Genomic DNA, 24,602 nt, shown 5'->3' with positions numbered 1-24,602 from the left:
CTCTCACTGCAGGCACAATCTGTATGATATATCTCTCCCCCCCTCCCCACCTTTGTTTAGACAAGTCTGTGTTTACTCATATATCTGTAACTATATCACTATTCTTTGTGTGTATGTGCGTGTGTAAGTGTGTGTATGTTGGCACACACTGCCTGATACATGCAAAGCATTTTGTACTGTTAAGTAGAGTCAAATTTGAATTCACTTTAATTGCAACACGTTTTTCAGAAGGTCTGTTCACCTAGCCACAACCCCAAGCCCCTGCCCTACTACCCCCTACCACCACTCCCCCCAAATTATAGTTTTACACATATACACATATTTTTCACTACATAAAATCTTGTCTTTCCCACACCCCCATACCTGTGTCCCACTCACGGGCCAGATTTGTTCTCCCTCACTTTCATTTTGATATAAAAATCTGGTCGACAGGAATGCAGAAACTGTATATACGGCCCTTCGCAATGTCCTACTCTGAGGACCCTGTAGGAATAACCTGCGGACCTTCCCGCGCCCTGTGGGACAATGCGTCAACCGTGATGAGATCCTTAGAGATATCCTTCGAGGTCCTTCCCCCACCCCAACCAATACTTTGTGTTGATATTCCTCCTCAGCAAACGCAGCTTAATCCAGTAAAAAATGTTTTGATAACAGGTCGATGATGTGTATTCCCACAAGACTGGTAATCAGTGGCCCCCCGTATTCACATTCTCCCGATTCGCAGACTCATGGATTCGCGGATTTCTCTCTGGACCATATGTACCCATTATTTGTGGGAAATTCACCTATTCGCGGTATTTTCCTATGAGAAATGTCCACATATTACTGGTTTTTTTATCAATTTCATCTTAAAATGAGCTTTTTGTGATAAGACTAATTAAAAAACCTGGTATAACAATTTTTAGTGGGTTTTTCTTGAATTTTACCTACCAAAATGGGCCATTTTCAGCGTTTTAATAGGGGTTCCAACTATTCGCGGATTCTAAACATTCACAGAGGGGTCTGGTGCGCATTCCCTGCAAATACGGGGGGACCACTGTACATACAGATGCTCAATGCTCAAGAACTCTGTCAAGCAAGGTTCTCCCCTTTCCTCCCAGCATCCTTCCTTGCCTATGATAACATTTGAAATGAATTGCTTCATTAGTTTTGTATTTGCTCAATTTCTTATATTTATTTACTCATGCCTATATTTCTCTTTTGGCCTGTTCATGTATCATATATATTGCTAGAGCATTTAACGATCTTTTAGTCAGTTTTAACTTTAGACGAACTAGTTGCTGATTGTGATGTTTTGTTATTCTGTTACTTATTACTTTCATTTGCCCATATATGCTTTCCCAAAGACTAAAATATGTTAAAAGAACTTTTACATTTGCTTTTTTTTCATTTCTTTTCACTGTCCTTGTAGGCAACATATGAAATGGTAGAGCAGATCTGATGGGCTTTGATTTATCAATATGTTATTCTCTAGCAACCCCTAGAAGGCCTATCTTATGTTTCCTTCCAAGAATAATCTTTCATTTCTGATGTTTTATTGTTTGACATTTTTTACGGCATTGTGATCATGTCAGTGTCAGTATTTACCTGCATATAACAGCTTACTCGTGAAAACGAGAATTTTGCCCAGTTTTTTGTATGAATCTGTTTTGGTTTTCAACTGATAATGTTTAGCCTGCTTCTCAATTTTGCTTCTTATTCTTCAAATATTGTTTTGACACGTGAGATCATTTTGTGAGCCTTAACCCCTCTTGCCTTATTTACAGTGACTTTTTTTATGATGTAAATAAGTGTGGCTTTGGCCTCACCCTCATTCCCCCTACCATCAGAGAGCCCCCCCAGAGCCCCCCTACCAGAGTTCCCAATTCCTCCAGATCTGTAAAAAAATGATGAGAGAAGAACTTTTGTAGTGATCTGAAATATTCCCCCTCCCCTGTCGCACAGATGGAAAAGTTTTTATTTCTCGTTTCTTAACCGGTAATATCTTTGACCAAACCTCCCCATTCCCCTCATCCCTCAACCCTTTTAAGCCCCTAATCCCCAACCTGGCAGCAACTGCAACCCTACCACAACTAAGAGAAGAAGCAATGTACGACCTGACCCCCTCAAATTAATTGATTGCCCTCTCACAATTGTGTGTACATATATTTCTCTACCTTTGGCAGTAACCTCGTTCACAATCTTTCGTTTTGTCTTGTCTCCCACCCACACCCCACCACCTCCCCAACACTCACTCTCTCTCCATCATTCCCCCCTAAAACACTCTCACCCTCCCTCCACCACCACCACCAACACCAGCCCCCCCACTCTCCCTAGTACCTCACGGCATCCAATCGCATTTTTCCAGGCATCTTTTTCACGCTTCCTTGTATTGAGTCGTCCCGAAAAGTCGACCTGCGGACTGTCACGTTTGATGTTCCTCCACAAGAGGTGGGTAGATCCCTCTCCCCCCTCTCCCTCCAAATGCCCCTCTTTCTTTCCCTCCCTCCCTCACTCCCTCCCTCCCTCCAACTTCCCCTAGTTATGTTCCCTTCTGTTCTGAGTAGGTTTTGTGTTTTATAAAAAAGAAAACCACCCAACTCATCCATTCACCGCCCAGCAAGAAATGGACGCCACCTGAACAGAAAAATAAAATAAGAAAGGCTGGCTGCTTCCTTCATTCCTCCCTCTTCCTTCCTCCTCCTCCTCCTCCTCCTCCTTGCCAATCGACTTGACTGGCTCTTCAAATTTACAGTCATGGGAATATGGTTGCAAGCAAGATCAAGATCAAGGAACCTGGTCCAACAACAAAATCCTCTTAATAATGACTTGTCCATAGGCACCTTTTGCACAAATACGAAAGGACCTCCTCCATCTAACCTTAAACAATTTTATTTTGGAACTTATACTTTTTTGGAATGTATTGTTTTTCCCGGAATTTGTAAATTAACGAAGCACTGGCATAACTCTCTTGAAACATTTATTCGTATTAAAATTTATACTGTCAACTGATCATTATCATTCTAGTTCCCAAAGTTTAAAGATACGTGAATAGACTGAGTTATCTAAAGTGCTCGTGAAATACATTCGGATACCCCGAAAGATTAATAATGAATCTATATTCATTATACTTGTTTTATAACAATTCATTATACTTTTTATATAACAAACTGTAAACTAGTGGAAATATAAAAAGCCAGACTATGAGACATCATAGAGTCTTATGCTTTGATAAATTGCCAAGAAAGAATTTTATGATCTGATAAATTGATAGTTACTAAAGAAAATAAATGATTTGCCTGAATCTCACACAAATCAGTAATCAAACTTTAAGTAAAAAGAGAGAGTTAGGGTATGACAATAATATTATTATTATTGTTATTATTATTATTATTATTATTATATTATTATTATTATTATTATTATTATTATTATTATTATTATTATTATTATTATTATTATTAGTCTCAGTACAAGAGCATTCAGTTCAAGCAAACTCCTTATGATGAACTCAAGAGGATGCCTTCTGAATAGCCTCTCATAGTAATAATAAGTATTTTGACATTCGAGTTCCAAATACATTCTACTTTCTTTGCCTCTCTCTCTCTCTCTCTCTCTCTCTCTCTCTCTCTCTCTCTCTCTCTCTCTCTCTCTCTCTGCATTCTTCATTTACTATGCTTTTTACGTTTTTATTTAAACTAAAAAACTTAGCAACTTGAGTTAACTAAGTTACTTAATGTTTGAAAGTCAAACTCTCTCTCTCCTCTCATCTCTCTCTCTCTCTCTCTCTCTCTCTCCTCTCTCTCTCTCTCTCTCTCTCTCTCTCTCCAAAAAGAAAAATAGAGTACTTAGAAGAACTAACCCAAAATGAAAAGAAAATAGATATAATGAATATAAGTGAAACCTGGTATTCCCAAGAGGACTGGGAATGATGATCAAATAAAAGGGTTCCAAACTTATAGATCAGATAGAAAAAATAGGAATCAAGGGGGAACCGCAATATATGGGAAAGACAAAAAACAAGGAAAAATATATGAGAAATATAGTAACTCAGAATGTGAACTAATAGCGGTAGAATTTGAATCTGAAAAAATTGATGAACATAGTAATATATAGACCTCCTAATACTAAAGAGTTTGACTTAATAATTGAAAAATTGGATGATATATGTAGAAATCACAAGGACTGGACTATTCTCCTATCTGGTGACTTCAACTTTCTTTCGTAGAATGGAAAGAACGAATAGGAGATTGTGGTTGTACTTATACATATAAAAAAGAGAGTAATAGTAGTGCAGAAGATAAGAGGCAATTTGAAAAGCTATTAGATATGCTACTAGAATACAACATTCAACAAATAAATCACCTGCCAACAAGAAAGGAAAAATACTTTAGACCTAGTATTTGTGAACGAGATGAATTATGTTAAAGAAATAATAGTTTATAATGCGAATATTTCAGACCATAATGTCATAGAATTAACAGTTCATTCCAAAGCAAGTGAAAATAGAGATAAGCAAGAAATGAAAAAGTGGGAAGGATATGGAAAATACAACTTCTACAGTAAAAATATAAAATGGTCAGAAATTAATGAAGAATTAAACAAAGATTGGGATAACATTTTGTAAGTGATGACATAAGGGTAAATACGGAGATATTATATAAAATATTGGAGAAAATAGTGGAAAATATATACCGAAGAAGAAAGTAAACATCATTCATGCATACCAAGAGACAGAAGGATCTTGTTCCAGAAAATCAGAAAGTGGAAAAAGGTCTTGCAAAAGAAAAAAATGCATGGAAAGTTATAGAACTAAAAAGTAAGATAGAAAATGCAGAACAAAAGATTATACAATCAAAAGAAAATGAAAAACGGGACTTGGAAGAAAAAACCCTATTAAATATCAAGCAAAACCCCAAGCTATTATACTCATATGCGAAGAAGATGAATAAAAGAAGAATAGAAATAGGCCCTCTGAGAATTGAAGGGAGATTAACGAATGAAAAAAAGGAATTTGCAACATACTGGCAGAACGATATAAGAGAGAATTCACCCCTAGAATAGATAATGAAGATAATGATATAGAAGTAAGGGATGAAAATAGTGAATATTTAGCTGACATAGATATTAATGAAGCTGATATTGTGCAGGCTATTAATGAAATTAAAAATGGAGCTGCTGCAGGGCGCCTGATGGAATTCTGCTATTTTGTTAAAGAAAGTAGTTCATTCTATCGCAAAGCCACTTGCAATATTATTAAGACAAAGTGTAGATACAGGCAAGATTTATGATGACACAAATTAGCATATATTACCCCTACTTTCAAAAGTGGATCAAGACTAGAGGCAAGTAATTATAGGCCTGTGTCTAACATCACATATTATGAAAGTGTATGAAAGGGTAATGAAGAAAAATATTATGAAACATTTAATAAAAATAATTTGTTTAATAAATGGACAACATGGTTTCGTACCCGGACAAAAAAGTACACAAACCCAACTGTTAGTCCACCGTGAGAACATATTCAAAAATATGAAAAGCGGAAATGAAACAGATGTGTTTATTTAGACTTTGCAAAAGCTTTTGATAAAGTAGACCATAAATATATTAGCGAAGAAAATTAGAAAACACAATATCGTGGATAAAGTAGGAAGATGGTTAAAAGAATTTTTTACACAACAGAAAACAGATAGTTATTGCAAACGACGAGAAATCGGATGAAGTCAAGGTAATATCCGTGTGCCGCAGGTACGGTGTTAGCTGCAATACTGTTTGTTATTATGATTGAAGACATAGACAATAATGTGAAGGATTCGGTAGTGAGTAGTTTCGCAGATGACACAAGATAAGTAGAGAAATTACTTGTGATGAAGATAGGAACGCTCTACAAAGAGACCTTAACAAAGTATATGATGGGCAGAGGTAAATAGGATGGTATTTAACTCTGATAAATTTGAATCAATAAATTATGGAGACAGAGAAAGAAAGCTATATGCATATAAGGGACCTAATAATGAGACCATCACAAATAAGGAAGCAGTTAAAGACCTTGGTGTGATGATGAATAGGAACATGTTATGCAATGATCAAATAGCAACTCTGTTGGCAAAATGTAAAGCAAAAATGGGAATGTTGTTACGGCACTTCAAAACAAGAAAAGCTGAACACATGATTATGCTTTATAAAACATATGTTCGTAGTCCACTTGAATATTGCAATATGATATGGTACCCACACTATCAAAAGGATATTGCACAAATAGAGAGTGTACAAAGGTCCTTTACAGCTAGAATAGAAGAAGTTAAGGACCTAGACTACTGGGAAAGACTACAATTCTTAAAATTATATAGTCTAGAAAGGAGAAGAGAACGTTACATGATAATTCAGGCATGGAAACAGATAGAAGGAATAACAGAAAATATCATGGAACTAAAAATATCAGAAAGAGCAAGCAGAGGTAGATTAATAGTGCCCAAAACTATACCAGGAAAAATAAGGAAAGCACACAGGACATTAATCCACTACGCACCAGCATCGATAATGCAGCGTCTATTCAATGCGTTGCCAGCTCGTCTGAGGAATATATCAGGAGTGAGCGTAGATGTGTTTAAGAATAAGCTCGACAAATATCTAAACTGCATCCCAGACCATCCAAGATTGGAAGATGCAAAATATACCGGAAGATGTACTAGCAACTCTCTGGTAGACATTAGAGGTGCCTCACACTGAGGGACCTGGGGCAACCCGAACAAGATGTAAGGTCTGTAAGGTAAGGTCTCTCTCTCATCTGCATCCCCGTGCATTTACTCTTTTTCTCCCTTGCTCTCTCGCTGATCTGTAACTCTTGTGCATATTCAATTCTCTCTCTCTCTCTCTCTCTCTCTCTCTCTCTCTCTCTCTCTCTCTCTCTCTCTCTCTCTCTCTCTCTCTACGTTCTTCATTTACTATGCTTTTTAAGTTTTTATTTAAATAAAAAAACTTAGCAACCTGAGTTAACTAAGTTACTTAATGTTTGAAAGTCTCTCTCTCTCTCTCTCTCTCTGAATATGGACCATTGCAAAAAGACAAGACCCAATTCTCTCTCTCTCTATCTCTAATGTGCATGAGATTTATATACAGAACTGTAAAAGCATGTGTGACCTATTTGTAAGCTGATGTGACCCACTATAGGTCATTTAGATCTGACCTGTATATATACATATATACACTCCCTTGTGTGTGTGTATATATATATATATATATATATATATATATATATATATATATACTATATATATATATATATATATATACCCTCCTTTGACCGCCCGTTCGTGCCCACCCCCGGCTGCCCTCCAGCCCTCCACTCCCACTTTGAAATGATGTTGTAGAGCTGTTATAATTGCTGTTATAAAATTTCTATTATAACCCCCCATAAGTACCTAGTTTTCCCCCAATGTTAAATGTTTGTTTATATGAGTTTCCTTCAATGTTCATGCTGATTTTAAATTCGTGTTGGCAGCTCTTCTTGTCGCTTCTAAAATCTACTTAACATTTTCCTGGTTTTTAAGCATATGTGCATATGCACTAATGCTGTACGCAAATTAACAATGCTACATCAATCGAGCATTGGGAAGTTAATTACTAATTAGGACACTTCAGCGCAAGAAAGTTAATGTACGAAACTCCACAACTGATGTTCCGCTATTTCACAGCCAAATAAACTTATGAAAAGCAATGAAAGAAAGTCCCTGAAATTAAAAATTATCACATGTCACCAACTTATTATGGAATGGAACGTAAAATCTAGGCCAAAGGTCAAGCAAGCACTGGGACCTATGAGATCATTCAGCACTGAAAGAGAAATTCAGAGCATACATGAATGCATGTACACTAAAAGGAATGAAAGGTGGTTGAGGAAGGAACATTGCAAACAACCTTAAGTAATGCCTACAGCGAACCACATGCAACGTACTGACTGCACTATCCTCTTCAAGGATAACTGGACCTTATACGTGATTCTCCCTGTTTTGTATGTTATGCATGGGTCCTTGTGCACAGACCAGTATAATAAAATAAGGAAAGCTTACCTTGAAAATGCAAAATTGTCCCAACTTGGTCTTCTGAAAATACAGATGGTCTTGTAATCAGCTTTTGTTAAACAATGTTGGGTCTGGTCATGACTTGGATTGGTGGTCAATGAGGAATGACCTACTCCCTCACAGGCATATAAACAAGTCCTCTTGGAAATCCAATATCAAGTACAATCCTGGAAAGAAAAAATGTATCACATGAGTTAATCAAAGATAATGTTTTTTCCATTGAATGTGATCAAGTTTTTTAAAACTAAAAACATCAAACATTCTTTTCCATTTATTGGGTCGGAATTATACAATGCAAGAAAGTCTCCATCAGTTTTTAGGAATTTACACACTTCAATGATGATGGGTTTCAGTAGGATCATAAGAATTTTATGCTCTACTTGCTTTACTTGTTATATATTACCAGCCCGAGAAGAGTCTACTTAAGACTCATAGGTCTGAAAAAACTAAGCCCTATTACGAGCGTTGTCCATAAAGGAAGGTTCCCAAAGATTTTTCACAATGAAAAACATGATTATTGGCATTGAATAATACATTTTTGGAAAGTTTAGACTTTTTCCTATTTTTCCACATAATCGCCGTTGAGATCAATGCATTTTTGTATGTGGTGTACCATCTTCTTTATGCCTGAATCGTAGAACTCTTCCGCCACTCTGCGTAGGTAGCTTAAACCTCTTCTTTCAGCTCCTCTCCGGTTCTGGAATGCGTTATGAATGACTGTAAGTCTGTCTTTGTATTCTCTGCACCATTGGCACTCGTGTTGTACGCTCATACACTTTTCTCCTTAGACTTCACACAGATGGGAATGATGTCCACCAGTGCAGTGTTTTTTTGCGAACAAAGCACAAATCATAGAGCGTAATTCGCACCTGGCAGGAGAGGCGAGTGGGAGCTCCATCTCTATTGGCTGTCAAGCCAAGGCTGAGCGTCGCAGACAGCTCACTGGGGGGGACTGGGAGAGGGGGAACCAAGCTACGCCCCAGTGTCGCCAGATCCAGCGTAACAGTGTTCCTTGCCACTGCAGCTCCTTGAGAACCTTATAATACGGACAACCCAAGTAATAATAATAATAATACGTAATAACTTGTTATATAGACTGAGGGGGCAATCTTGCTCAAGTACGTACTTTTCTTCCTACCATCAAGTGAAGTCATCAAATATGTACAGGAGTTATTTCAATACGTCTCGACTGATATTTCCATTTCTCATAGGGCTTTTTAGAATTCCTATGCAAGATCTACTGATATCACTGGTATAGTACCCCATGACTTTACCTATGATTTTGTTTCTCCCTGCTTTTGTTTTCACTCTGCAATATATGTTACCACTTTGTTGGGTAATTCTGTTGCTTTGCTGATCCATAGTCTATGAATGTTATTGTATACAATCTGACAAATTGCTTTGGTGGTTTCAAATGTTTGTATACCTTTTCAAAATGAATTAATATACTCTCACTAGTCCATAGTCTTTAAAGGCTATTGTATCCGGTTTGACGAACAGCTTTGCGATTTAAATATACCTGAACTATATAAACTTGGCTTGAATGGAATGGAATATATAGAATTTACCACAAAGGCCAAGCGTTGGGACCTAAGAGGTCATTCAGCGATGAAAGGGAAACTGAACAGTAAAAAGGTTTGAAAGGTGTAACAGGATGATAATCTTGCAGCTGCACTATGAAATAACTGTTAGACTGGGTGGAAAGCAAGATGGGAGAAAGAGAATATGAAGGGAGGTACAGTAAAAACAATGACAAGGGTTGCAGCTAGGGGCCAAAGAGATGCAAAAAACCATAAGTAATGCCTACAGTGCACTGCATAAGGTGCACTGACGGCAATATTCCCCGACAGGGCCAACTCAAAATAATAATAATTTGATCAACACCATGCGAGTACTAATACTTTATATTTCAGAATAAGTTCTAATATCCTTCACAAAGAATTTAATTCCTCACAGCATGTGTAAATATATATTAAAAAAGTTATGATACAGAAGACCGCATTATTCAAGGTAATTATAAACTGAAAGTGAATCCCCAGCTGCCCCCAAAAAATGGAGTCCTCTAGATGTGCTAAATAAGATCCTATAGGAACCCATCCAAAAGTAAGCCCAGAAGATTAATAAAATTCATAAAATTTATGTTTTCAAGTCACGCACTGGGGAACTTAGGGCATTCTTTGCTTAAGACACTGAAAAGAAGGAATTGGAGTGGTTGGAGAGCAAGATAAACAGATCTAGGAAACAAATGAGGTGGAGCACAAGGGAATGGGCTGGGGGGAACCCTCACTGTTGCACTTAGGAAGTAATAGTTAGAAAGGTTGAACAGCAAGACTAAAGTAAAGATGAGGGAATGGAGGTAAAATGCTAAACTGCAGACACCAGTTAGCAAGTCTGGATGATAATGATGGTGATGATGACACTGATAGTGAATCCTCTGAGCAGAAAAGTCCTAAAAACAAATCAGAAAGCAGAAAGCACCTCTGTTCAGTTCTCACTTTTGCAGAATCTCTTCTTCTTTGGGTCCTTTCCTTTCCTTTGATGGTACTTTGCCAAGCGTTTTTAACTTATTCATGCAGGCATTTGTTTCTATTCCATCGCCTCCCCCAAGACTGACTGAAGAAGCCTACATCAGTCAAATTCCATTTTATCTTTCAATTCCAATTTCATTCAAAACACAAGCTTATTTCTGATAACATGTAACATGGCTGTTGTATACAATTTCTACACTTTACGTAATGAAACCAATCAATCGCCCAATGGCCAAACATAGAATTCACCTACGTCAGAGTAGGAAGATGAAGAACCTGGCTCAACCGCTTTCCATTCAGTGATTCATTTGATAATGATTATACCAAATCCATCAAAGGGGTTGTTTTGGTTCTGTGTTGAATAGGCTTAATGGATTCCTACCTGGGGCCGTCTTCAAAAGTAGCAGTCTCAACCTGAACAAGTAAAAGCTTGTTAGTCAAAAGTTTAAATTAACTGTTCATTATAAAATAAACTGAACAAAAGGGCTTTTGTAGACTGTCAGTGACCTCAGGCAGTGTTTACCAAATGACCACAGACTTCCAATGATTCACAAAACATATAGGCCTATGGCAGCAACTGAAAGGCAGCTTTTGGTGCATAAAAAGATATGTAAAAAATATAATTTCACAAAATTTAAATTTAGAGAGAAGAGAAGAGAGAGAGATGGGGGGGGGGGGGGGGGGGGGGGGGGGGGGGGGGGGGGGGAAAGGGGGAGGGGGGGGGGGACGAGAGAGAGAGAGAGAGAGAGGAGAGAGATTGTCCTTGCTTTTACGTACATAAACTGAAAGAGGCATCTTCCAATCCTAATACGATTAAGTAGTAACTCCTCAATAACAGACCTAAATCGAAAGGCAATTTGTTAATTACATTTGTCTTATGCCAAAAAAGAAAAAAAATGATGTTATTATGATATAACAAAGTTTCATGTATACTTACCGGCAGGTATATATATAGCTATATTCTCTGTTCGCACTGGCAGAATTTTCAAAAACTCGCGGCAACCGCTAGATCACTGGTAGTTCAGGTGATCGCCACCCCTACCCGCTCCCGTGGCGCTGTGTTGCTCGGAATCATTCCCATTTTCGTCAGATTTTTCTCTCTGAACCCTGTCTCCTGAGGGGAGGTGGGTGGGAATTTAATTATATATACCTGCCAGGGTAAGTATACATGAAACTTTGTTATATCATAATAACATCATTTTCATGTATGACACTTACCTGGCAGGTATATATATAGCTGATTGACACATTTGGAGGTGGGTCAAAGACAGCAACATTGTAAGAGTTTTAAAATTTTAAAAAAATTTTAAAATACTCTTAGATTCCTTACCTGCTAAGGTAGCTGACTTCAGCATTCCTGCCTCTTAGCCTGCTAAGCCTTAGTAGCTTCCAACTAGGACGTGACCTATTAGTTGATGAAGCTAAATACAAGGGTCTGACAACTGGACGGGACCAATTTGTTGACAGGAAACCCTAGCCCTCTCTACCCACGGGCATTCATGCTAGGATAAGTTAGACCACCTGAACCACACAAACAACACTAACCTAAACACACTACACACTCAGACAAAGAGGAAATCACCTCTTAGACAACCGTAAAAACAACAACCACCCCTTCATTAAAATACCTAGCATGTAGTAAGTTATGGAGTGGGAAAATCCTTTGCCCAATACTGCTCCTGAGGATACATATGGACCCAACGTTTGGACAATTGTCAAACGTTGTTTTGACGTTTCTAAGGTAATGACTTGCAAACACTGAATTAGTCCTCCAAAACGTCGTTTTCAATGATATCTTTGAGGGCCATATTCTTTTTAAAAGCCAACGAAGTAGCTACTGCTCTCACTTCGTGTGCCTTAACCTTAAGGATGCCGAAATTTTCTTCTTGGCATAACATATGAGATTCTTAATTAGTTCCCTAAGGAAAAAGGCAATAGCATTTTGGTCATGCTCTGCTAGGGTCCTTCACAGAGCACCACAGTGATCTGAAGTTCCTCTAATCTTACTGGTTTTATCCAAATAATAGCGCAATGCCCTTACTGGACAAAGAACTATTTCTTGTTCCTGTCCTACTAGATCTGAAGACCCATAATTTCAAATGAGGCTTGGCCATGGATGAGCTGGATTCTCGTTCTTGGCTAAGAACCCCTCCTGAAAAGAGCCAAAACCAGCTTTGTCATGTTTCCAACCAATATGTTTGCTAATTGCTTGCAGCTCACTCACCCTTTTAGCAGTGGCCAATGCCACCAAAAAAGATGGTCTTTTTTGTGATATCTCTCAACGAAGCTTGATCCATCGGTTCAAACTTACTAGTAGTTCCTAAAATTTCAGGAACCACATCGAGATTTCCAGGAAGGCGCTCTGTATTGGGGCTCCTTCCTTGTTGCAAAGGACCTTATGAGGTCTCTCAGATCTAGATTATTTGTAATATCTAGACCTCTATGTCTAAATACAGAAGCCAACATACTACGATACCCTTAATCGTCTGAGTTGACAATTTTATTTCCTTCTTAAGTATTAAAAGGAAATCGGCAATTTGGGTCACAGAGGTACTGGATGAAGAAATCTTCCGACTCTTGCACCACTTGCGAAAGATTCCCCACTTCGCCTGGTACAAACTTAATAGTAGAGGCTCTTCTAGCTCCGGCCACCGCTCTGGCCGCCTCTCTAGAAAAAACCCCCTCGCTCTGACAAGTCTTTCGATAGTCTGAACGCAGTCAGACCCAGAGCGAGGGTGTTCTTGTGGTACCTGTTGAAGTGAGGCTGTTTGAGTAGATCTACTCTTGCTGGAAGTGTCCTTGGTACATCTATTGTCCATTCCAGTACCTCTGTGAACCAATCTCGGGCCGGCCAGTATGGAGCTATGAGAGTCATTCTTGTCCCTTGACTCTCCCTGAATTTCTTCAAAAACCTTCCCTAATATCTTGAACGGGGGAAAGGCGTAGACGTCTAGCCCCGTCCAATCTAGAAGAAAGGCGTCTACTGCGACTGCTTGACGGTCTGGGACTGGAGAGGCAATACGTCGTCAATCTCTTCGTCATTGCTGTCGCAAACAAGTCTACCACTGGGCGACCCCATAATTTCCACAGACTCTGGCATACTTCTAAATGAAGCGTCCATTCTGTTGATAGAACGTTGACCTTCCCTGCTCAACAGGTCCGCTCTCAACAATTCTTCTCCCTGAATGATCTGGTGAGAAGGGTTACGTTTTCCTTCTCTGCCCAAAGAAGGATCTCCTCCGCCAACTTGCAAAGAGAGATGAATGTGTCCCTCCTTGTTTGCGGATGTACGCCAGAGCTGTGGTATTGTCCGCGTTGACTTGTACCACCTTGTTGCGAATCACCGCGTTGAACTCCTTCAAGGCCAAGAAAATCGCCATCAGTTCCTTCCTGTTTATATGCCAAGCCGTTTCCTCCTTGCTCCAACGACCTGAGACTTCTTGAAGTCCGAGAGTCGCTCCCCAGCCTGCGTCGAGGCGTCTGAGAACAATACATGGTCTGGTTTCTTTGCTGGAGAGACGCTCCTTTGCTAACTTCCCCGGAGTTAGCCACCACTTTAACTCCTCTTTGATCTTGCGAGGAATTCGAAACAGGAAGGAATCTGGTTGCGATTTTCTTGGCCAGACTTGGTTCAAAAATATTTGTAGGGGTCTCATGTGAAGCCTTACCTAGAGAAACGAACGTTCCAGGGACGAGAGTGTCCCCAGTAAGCTCATCCACTCTCGTGCTGAACATTGTTCTTTCTCTGAAAGGGCTTGCACTTTCCGGATGCACAGATCTTGTCTGTTGGGAGACGGAAAAGCCCGAAAAGTCACTGAGGAGATCAGAATCCCCAAATAAACTAGTTCCTGCTGGGGTTCATATTCGACTTTTCTAAGTTCACCATCAACCCTAACTCTTTCGTTAATGTTAACGTCATTTTCTAAGTCCTCCAGACATTGATTTCTTGATTGGGCTCTTATGAGCCAATCGTCCAGGTATAGAGACACTCTTATTCCTAGAATGTGTAGCCACTTCGCCACGCTCGCCATCACTCTTGTAAAAACTTGTGGGGCTGTGCACAGTCCAAAACAGAGGGCTATTTGAACTGAAAAACCCTGTTCGTGGATCACAAATCTCAGGTACTCCTGTATCTTGCATGAATTGGGATATGAAAAAAATAAATGCGTCTTGAAGGTCCAGGGTGACCATCCAGTCCCTGGACGTACCGCTGCCAGTACTGAATCGGTCGTCTCCATCGTAAATTTGTTTTCTCCACAAATAAATTGAGTTGACTTACGTCCAGTACTGGTCTCCATCCCCCCGAGGATTTTGCTACTAAAACAGCCGGTTGTAAAATCCCGGAGATAAGTGATCCAGAACAGGTTCTATTGCTCCTTTCTTGAGCATAGAAAGAACTTGTTCTTGTAGTGCTTCTTTTGTTTCCCTGGATCGCGTAGTGAGCTCCCCCCCAGCTCTCTTGGCGATGTCGCAAGAGGCGGTCTCTTTAGAAAAAGGGATCTTGTAACCTTCTTTGGCCACCTTGACTACCCAAGGATCTGCTCCCTTTTCTGCAAATCTCCCAAAACTTCTGGAGTCTGGCACCTACTGATGTCTGAAGGACTTGCTGTTCATTGTTTAGTACTGGGTTTCGAACCCCTCTTGGGACGGAGCTCTTCTTGCTCTGAAGGCCCCGGCACGCCAGGAACGAGAAAAGGAACTTGCCTCGAAAGGGCTGACTAGCTTGCCTTGATTCCTTAGGAGTCTTCTTAACTACCTTGTTGGGTAAAAATTTCCTTACCGAGGAGTTAACAGATCCTGCGTCGCCTTCTGAGTTAGGGAAAGCGAAATATCCTTGATAATATCCGCAGGAAACAATTGCTCCGAAAGTGGGGAAAAAAGCAATTCGGATTTCTGGGCGTTAGAAACGCCCTTAGCAGCAAAAGAGCATAGGAGTGACCTTTTCTTTCAAACTCCTGCGGTGAAAAGAGATGCCAATTCATTCGCTCCATCCCCTTAAGGCTTTGTCCATGCAGGACATAATACTGCTTGGGAGTTGAGAAGCCGTTGCTTCACATTATCTTCCACTGTTCGTCACAGAGCTCCCAAGGACCAATCCAGAAAATTAAAAACTCGAAGGTCCGGAAAATCCCTTTCAAGAGATGATCTAATTCTGATGGAGACCACCACACTTTGGCCGAATTCAAGGCATGTCTGCGGGAACTGTCCACAATGTTGGAAAAATCCCCTGGGAGGAGGCAGGCACTCCCAGGCCGAGATTTTCCCCTGTTGCATACCAAATTCCGGACTTCGATGCCAATTTGGCAGGAGGGAAAGAGAAAACACAGTCTTGCCCACCCCGCTTCCCTCTTTTCCTTCAACCACGTATCAATTCTTTGAAGAGCCTTCTTAGCACCGTAATCGAAAACTTCATCTTCAAAACGAGGACTTTTTCGGAGTTTTATTCTTGGAGAATTGAGAAAGGGGTGATGTCGGAGCTGCAGGCTGAAAATCCCCTCCAAAAAGTGAAAGAAGGCAATTCGTCAATTTCTTATAATCTGAAGAAGGTGCTTCATCTTCTTTTCTTCCTCAGATTCTAAGTCTTCTATTTCCTCTTCTGCCGAAGACACATCCTGTAAACCCAGGTCTTGCTGCAGAAAATCTTCTCCAACCTCACTGTGAAGAAACCTGCTCCTGCCGCCTGCGTCCTGCGTCCTTCTGAGCTCCGAGGTTGCGTCCTGCGTCCTGTTCCGGAAGCTTGCGTCCTGTTTTCTTTTCTTTTCTTTTTTTTTTTTCTCCTTTCCCTGCGTCTGCGACAAAACTTTGCGTCCGTTGCTTCCTGTTCTCTTAACTTGCGTCCTGCGTCCTGCTCCCGTAACTTGCGTCCTACCGAGACTCCGAAGCTTGACGAGAAGGCGGCCAACCATCATGCGTCCTCTTAGACGACTTGACTGGGAGAGATGCGTCCTTACGCCTTGTAGGAGGAAGTTCCGATGTTCCCCACGATTTAACCAAATCGGCTAACCTTCCTTGCATCTCTTCAAGGAAGTTCCTAGTCTCTGCTTCCTGGCGTGAAGTCTGAGCAAGCGGAGAACAAAGACGAGACGGATACTCAACACGAGAGAAACTCGATCTTGATTCTACGATAAGGGGAAGATATCGGAGAGACTGCTCCGTATTCCGAAGGAGAGCTCCTATGCCGAGAACCGTCGTACACATGAGGTCTTGCGTCTTGTCTTGACTTAAAGGATCTCCTCCTTTTAATCGGAACCACCTCTTCCTCATCACTAGAAGAGAAAATCTCGGGACTACTCCACTGTTCTTGCGGGTAACGCTCATCTTGAGAAGACGTAGGTCTATGCGTCCTCTTCAGAGGACGCGAAAAACCTTCCGCATAACGTCCATACCTGCCTGACGCAGCACTATCTGTCGAGGAAAGACACTTCCCAGTGTCGCCTTTTTCTATGGCGCACTGCTGCAGCCTGGGACGCAACAGGACTGCCTGAAGGGACGACTGATCGTAAGGGAACCCCTCTCGCCTCCCTTCGACTTTGAGCGATGATGCCTTCTCCTTGGGTCTGGGAGCTTGGCAGAGGTCTAGGTCTAGGAGCACGAGTGAGACGATCAGCCGCCCCCTCCACTACACTGACACTTTCAATCGTACCCACTTTGTCTGTAAGACGCTGAATCTGATCGCCATTGACGCAAGGGCGGCAAACACTTTCACAACTATTAGTATCCTCAGAAACAGCAGCGGGCGCAGGAGAGACCTGAGGAGAACGGATTAACAACTTCTACTTGGGAAGAAGGGGGAGAAATAACAGAATTATTCAAGGCCTTACTAGAAGAACCTGACCTCTCACTCCGAGACACCGATTCTTCTTACTCTATCCTTTTCAAGTCTCTCAACATATTTGGTGAAAGTCTTCCATTCTTTCTCATTTAAACTTTCACACTCATTAACATCTATTTGTCCCAAGTACACAAAACCTCTCTACACTTCTTACATAGTGTGTGAGGGTCTACCGAAGCTTTCGGTAGTCTCACCTTACACCCTTCTTTCATACACACTCGAAATACTATCCCAGAATCAGACATTCTAATAACTTCCAATCGCGATTGCCAATCCAAACTTCCAATACGATACCCAATAAACCATCCAAGTACAGCGAAAGTCAGCTAACGAGTTTCGAATTCTAGCAGGGAACCAACAACGATGTTGCCGGTTCAGTGGCAGAAAAAATCTGACGAAAATGAAAAGGGAATGATTCCGAGCACCAGCGCCACGGAGCGGGTGGCGATCACCTGAACTACCAGTGATCTAGCGGTTGCCGCGAGTTTTGAAAATTCTGCCAGTGCGAACAGAGAATATAGCTATATATATACTGCCAGGTAAGTGTCATACATGAAAACAAGAACTAGACCAAATAAATACAAATTGCCAAGATGTTTTTCAAGCCACCGTCAATTTTCAATCATACCACATATCCCCAGTAAAAAAAAATGAACTTTCAACCTTTATATCTCCATCTACTCATCCTATTTCAAGCAATTCTGACGTGGTCAATATCGCTCAGGTCTTGATGTAAGTACTGAAGACAACCTTGAAATAAAAAGAACTAAAGTCTTTCAATGAAAAACTCATTTTAAAAATAAGTCTAAAGTGTTTATGTCTCCTTTTACTTAGTCCTGTTTAGATGTCACGTAATAATTCCCTTTCTAAAAATATTTTCCTCCTGGTATCATGATCCTATACTTCCCACCCTCCTTGGCCCTGGCCCGACAAATAAGCGTTTTGTTATTTTTGTCTCCCCCCACTACCATCCACCTCCCAACACACCCTTAACTCATCCTCTATACTCTTATTCTATATTATATATTAAATAACTAAATAAATATATAAATAAATATAAATTATATATATATATATAAGCCGGAAAAACGGGGGGGAAAAAAAAGGGGGTATATACTTTATATATATATATATATATATTAACATAATATATATTATTAATAATATTAATATATATATTATATATTATATATTATATTATATTATATATATAGTATTATATATAATAGTATATATTATATCTATATATATTATTATATATATATATAGATATATATATATATGTATATATATATATATATATATATAGTTCTTCCCTCAACAAGCATGTGCAACCAAAAAGTAGAGAGCAAGACAAGGGCTGTTGCAAGCTGTAATTAAAGAATGTACTTTACTCTTTTATTTTTTACATTCCTTCCAAAGCAACCCAGTAGATGTTAACAGTAATCGTTGTGTGCCTACGATGAAGCACTTTTCCATCTGCATTTAAAAAGAAAAAAGAAGACAGGAGTTTTGGGTGGGAGAACATGACGTCATAGATTTATTTATGTTTAGTACATATTTTTCATTTAGGCATAAATGTGTAGTACTGTATATTTATATATACCCCTTCCTGACTGATAAGTGTTGATCATTTATATTCCGTCCATTTTGTTTAATTTTACTCACACAGACATTTTCCCTATAATAATAAATCTTGACATTCTTTTCAATACTACTTGTTTGGATGTAGTGACACGCAATAACACTTAGAAAGCTCAAATAAAAAGCAAAACAATAAAAGAACTTATCTAGTTGGTATGTATGAGCACACACAAATTTTATGTTCTACTGTAAATAAAAAATATTAGTAACTTCTTACACACATACTACCATGCTTTGCCTATGAAATTAGCAAAAGTAACATAAACCCTACACTATTTGCTAAGAAACAGTAACACAAACGTACATAGAAACTTTAATGCTCGGCTCAGGACACAAGAAATATTAGTAGCATACGTGCATGTAAATTTCAGCACACCACAAAAATCTGATTTAGTGTAGGCCTCCACCCTTTTATTTACATAAATACAAATACAAAACTCCATTGACAACATTTTCAGTATTCTTAAAATGTAAATACTTTAGAAATCTAGCCAAGTTCATGGATTTCTGGTATTACAAAAATTTTATTTTGCCAAATAATCTCTTAAATCGGCCAGTTCCTTGTTCAACAAATCCTACATTGTCTGGAATACCCTGTAAGTGTAATAAGAAATATGCTTTCTAGTAGAATAATAAATAAAGATTTTTTGCCTTCTCTCAAAATGCAGTGTAAGTCACTAAACCTCTAAAAAAAGTAATGTCATGTGAACAAAAATGACTGAATTCTATATCTAACACCCATAATAAATAAGAGAGAATGCTACCAGTAATTATCTCAAGTCCCATTAGAAGCGTCACACCATTCAGCTACGCAGATGCCCTCTTATGAACACATCCCAGTGACTTTCAACCCCTTAATGCGCAGGTCCTGACAAAGGACAGCGTGACGGTGAGTGTAGATGCCGTCGTCTACTACAGGGTGAGCAACGCCACCGTCAGCGTTGCGAATGTGGAGAACGCCCACCATTCGACGCGCCTCCTGGCTCAGACCACTCTCAGGAACATGCTAGGTACGAAGAACTTGCATGAGATCCTAGGAGACCGAGAGTCCATCTCATGCGACATGCAGGTAAAGTGACCACCCACAAGAGTGTCGTTTTCGCATTTGGTTTTCAGTGTTCATACTTATCTAAACTTGTAGTTACAGAAACCACTCTACTTACTTGTTTGTATCTCTGAATGTTTTCAAGTTGAATGTTCATAAGTAAGGTGGTGTCTGTATTCTAATTTTTGTATATTTGCATAAAGACACAATTGGAAAGTTGACATAAAAGTATTTTTAGGTTTCATTTAAAGTTTATTCTACATTTCTGACCATGATTTTTCTTGCTTGGTACAGAAATTACAGAATTCAGTCAAAGTATGTTGAAATCAATAAAACCATATTTTTATCAACAATAAATATCTCAGTCTTCAAATTTCTTGTGAGAACTTAGTTTTCCGCAGAGACTAGACTGATTTATAATAAGGTCAGGAAGTCTCCTACAGGATTTATCAGTCCCATTCAAAGTACTCAAAGTGTTCCTGCATATGGAGATATGCAAACTTCATTGTGGAGCCTGCATAAAACCCACATTTACATCTTCAAATATGACCAAAAATTCATCACGGATACAAGAATTAGAGCTTTGCCTTTTAGAGCAGACATCCAGAGGGGTTCAGCTTCCAAATCCTCAAATGTTCTTGTGAAGGTACAAAAAGTTTGTGTTCAACTGATGAAAACACTCCCATAAACCACCACTCCTCTCCAAGTCCAGATACTGTTCACCACATCTATCTTCATCAAACTGCAAAAGTCTAAGTAAAATGAGTACAAGATTTTGAAGGAGGAGCAGATGACAGAAAAGATCCCAGAGTAACACCACTAGAGCTATGAAGAAGGACACACATAACATCATCTACAACACAAATAGACCAGAAGAAACTTGAAATTGGTTTCCAGAAGCAACTGGCTAGCAAATGCCTTTGAAATACCAAGGGTGGTGATATAATATTCTTCAAAGCTCCTGAAAAGGGCTGGTCACATGCAAGTCATGTAAGAAGAGGGTTTCCAGTTGATCTTGTTATGCAAGTCATGTAAGAAGAGGGTTTCCAGTTGATCTTGTTTTGCAAAGACCATAGTACTTATGACACAAGAAAAGGTCACAAGATTTGCATAATAGGCAGGAAGCATAATTTCAAAGACTTCAGCTGTGGTAGAAGAAGGAAGGTCAGTGATGCAAGACTCTGATGGTGTAAAGAGACTTTGTGTATCCACCAACAGAGTAGTGATTAGCAGTGCTTCATAGGACAGCAGAGATCCACCTTCTAGAAAGAGTCCATCAAAGAAAACTACAGGGCCAGTTACCCCCTTGAAGAAAATTTTACAATAATAAAGTCAATATATTCCATCGAGTTATCACTACTTTATCTACCTGTCTAAGGAACAATGCATTATCAAGTCTCTCTTTACCTATGGTACGGCTATTCATGACCTCGACTGACTGCCATTCAACTACCCCAATATTCCCTCCCTATCTAATTGTACCTGTGAAACGCAATCTCTTGACTATTTTTGAAGCTCTCTGATAATTCAACTACACTAGTGTCCTGCAACTCCTATCTCATATTGATAAGTGTGTCCCAAGTGAAGACATACAAGAAGAACAACTCTTTGTATGAGACACAGGTTAATGTTGTAGCACTTCCCAGATAACAAAGATAAAAAGATTTCACAAGAAATTTTTAAAAAATTTTGTCTACTCTTAGTCATAAGAAACATTCAATAACTTTTGAATTTGGCCAAGTTCTTCTTTTTTTCCTCCGAGGAAATATGTCTTCAGAAGATAACAGAAATATAAGGGAACAATTATTTGAAAAATTATTTGCCATGTTCCAAATTTTTCAACTTTGTGAGGGGTGTGTGTATGAATTTAATTCCATTAATTAAAAAATATTGAAACTAAAATTCCTTGATACCAACAGGAATACTATAGCTTTTATTACAATAATATATGTAACTTTCAAAGCAATAATGAAACGTCATTTGAAAAATGACAAAACTCGATTTTCATGAAAAATTTCTATAGTATACAAAATTCCACTGTACTTCTCAGATATAAACCTCCTTACAATTTGCACACTCCACAACCTAATCCACCATATCTTTGATAATAGTGTGATTAACATTTAGGCATTCATTGATATTTTCTTTGTATTCATGTCAATGATTACAAAGGAATACTATCAAGGTTTGGTAATATTTTGTTGCATTGCCTAGTTTCTAAGCTTTTACATACACATGGCATATCAATGAGTTTCATAAACAGTTTCCTATTCCTTTCCAAAGATCCTACTTGAATTAGGGCTTTGCAACCAATTCTTTTTCCTAATTTGTCCCGAAAATGTCAAAAGCATTGCTGAAAGTTTTAACTTTCAAAAACAACATCACTAACAAAATGAATAAAGATTCTAAAAGTAAAATTTCTTGGTAACTTCAAACTAAAGTGACGTTCTGAAAACGAGGTCGCTTACTGAGAGCAGCATCTCTTCCCATCAATCATAAGATATGAGGAATGGTGAAGAAATGCTGGGTCATTCTCCTTTTAGCTGCAATTTCAGATCATTACAGCATTATCTGGATGCCGGCACAGACAACTGGGGAATCAAGGTAGAGAGAGTGGAGATGTAAGTATATAGTCAACTGTTCCGTCTTTCTCATTTTGATTCCTTTGGTAGAAGTACACAGAGACACACATAGTACACACTATTCTAATTCTTACTTAAATCTCTCTCTCTCTCTCTCTCTCTGTGATATCCACTTTGCACATCTGCTTCTACCAGGACTAGGATTAAGTCATTTACTTTCGAATATGTGTTGGTGATTAAACAGTGACGACAACAACCTCCTTCATCCTTACAGGGAGTCTTAGACGATGCCACAGAGAATTGGGGCATTAAGGTGGAGAGGGTTGAAATGTGAGTAACAGATTCACTGGCATAACCCTGCCTGCTCGGCCCTGTCCCTTTGTTTAGTGCCTTTCCCATGCCCGTACCCCTCCATTTGGAGAGATCTTTTGGTAAATTTGTGTACCTCTTGGGTGATTTGTGGAAGCATGACTTATCTCCTTATGTTTTTGTGAATTTGCAGTCGACATCTGTGAAATTCTACTATTACTGATTCTGTTTGTTATTTGACTGAATGTTCCCACAGATCTGGTGTGTATGTACCATCATAATAAAAACAAAGTACAAAATTTGTTATTTATAAACTGCAATTCCTACTGTAATTTCAAAATTACAAAATTTCTCTTATCTTTAACCTACCATTATGACATCTATTATTGCAAAAGCACAACATTTCTAAGCTTTTCAGAAAATGCCATTAATATATCCTTATCATTTCCTAAAATAGTATATTTCCCAGTAACTATCAAATCATTAAAAATATCCTCCCTTGAATGTATCCACAAACTTTGTAGTATATGGTATTAAACATGATTTATTTTGACTATACACATCACCTCAACCAGGTATATGTCTACCAATCTGGTTCTGCCTATAACCCCTTAGACCTGTGGATTTCTGTGTCTTCCAGATCACTATTAATTGGCCTCAAATCCAGTATTCTCTTCAGTTTGCTATAAAATGACTCTCAAAGTCATCTTTATGACTCCTTTTGCAATGCACGTCCTTCTACCCTTTATTTGTTTGCCTCATCCTAGGACCATAGGAGTCTCACTCATACAACAGCCCTGCTTCTCCTCCCTGATTAGACTTACTTTATTAATTTTTATTTTCTTAATGTTATATCTGTTTAATTAGCTTGTAATTTAATGACATACAACTTGGCATTGGTAAACTTACAGTATTTGTTCTGTAAACTTGTCTGTAAGAATTAGTTGTCCAAAGAACTTTAAGTGAAAGGTATGCTTTTTAGATTAGGATGGCATTTTTAGTGCATTATTCCTGTTTTCCCATTAAAATTATTTCTGTTACTTATGCTAATACTATATTCATTTTAATTTTATTTACAACACGCTACGAAGACTTTTTGCTCGTATGCAAATGCTAACAGATTTCCATTGTATTTGCTTGAATGTCTTGCGCAAGATATATTGAGACCTATACGTGTCAATGTTTACTTTTGCAAGAGCAAAACATGACAAGGAATGGCTGAGTATAGGAGGCTTTGCCTATGTTATTTATAAAGGATTACTTTATCCAGACCTCTGAGCCTAACAACGGCTCTTCTCAGGCTGGTTGCTTTGCCTATGAATGTACAACCCTCAGTGAAAAGCTACATTTAATAAATCATCTGTTGGCATGAAGACTGCACACCTTTTGCAATGTACAACTTCATGATAAAGTCTGAGAGACTGAAGCACCATTCCCAAAACTATGTACAACCCTAGCAGTCACTACCACAAGTGGGGAATCATCCTCCATTAAAATCATCATTAAAAAGGAAGGCACCTCCCCACCAACAACATATTACGTGACATTGCAAATGAAAGAGGATAACCAGACAATGGAAATAAAAACTGCAGACTTCCCAAT

General features: G+C 38.9%; 1 protein-coding gene across 4 annotated transcripts in view; it reads left to right on the top strand.

Annotated features, from left to right (window-relative positions):
- The window catches only part of LOC135203733 (band 7 protein AGAP004871-like), an 86,758-nt gene that overhangs the window by 37,477 nt on the left and 24,679 nt on the right, over positions 1-24,602 (top strand). The window contains exons 5-7 of one of the 4 annotated variants that reach the window (XM_064233659.1): positions 2,348-2,430; positions 19,930-20,133; positions 22,675-22,730. In XM_064233659.1, the coding sequence (XP_064089729.1) occupies positions 2,348-2,430; positions 19,930-20,133; positions 22,675-22,730 (343 nt within the window). Of the gene's footprint in view, positions 1-2,347; positions 2,431-19,929; positions 20,134-22,674; positions 22,731-22,965; positions 23,022-24,602 lie in introns of all 4 variants that reach the window. The other 3 variants (XM_064233658.1, XM_064233657.1, XM_064233656.1) reach the window with 3 other exon arrangements.

This window comes from Macrobrachium nipponense, chromosome 36, assembly GCF_015104395.2.
Source record: "Macrobrachium nipponense isolate FS-2020 chromosome 36, ASM1510439v2, whole genome shotgun sequence".
Taxonomy (NCBI): domain Eukaryota; kingdom Metazoa; phylum Arthropoda; class Malacostraca; order Decapoda; family Palaemonidae; genus Macrobrachium; species Macrobrachium nipponense.
Note: the sequence above shows the minus strand (reverse complement) of the source record. Positions and strands in the feature narration are given on the sequence as shown.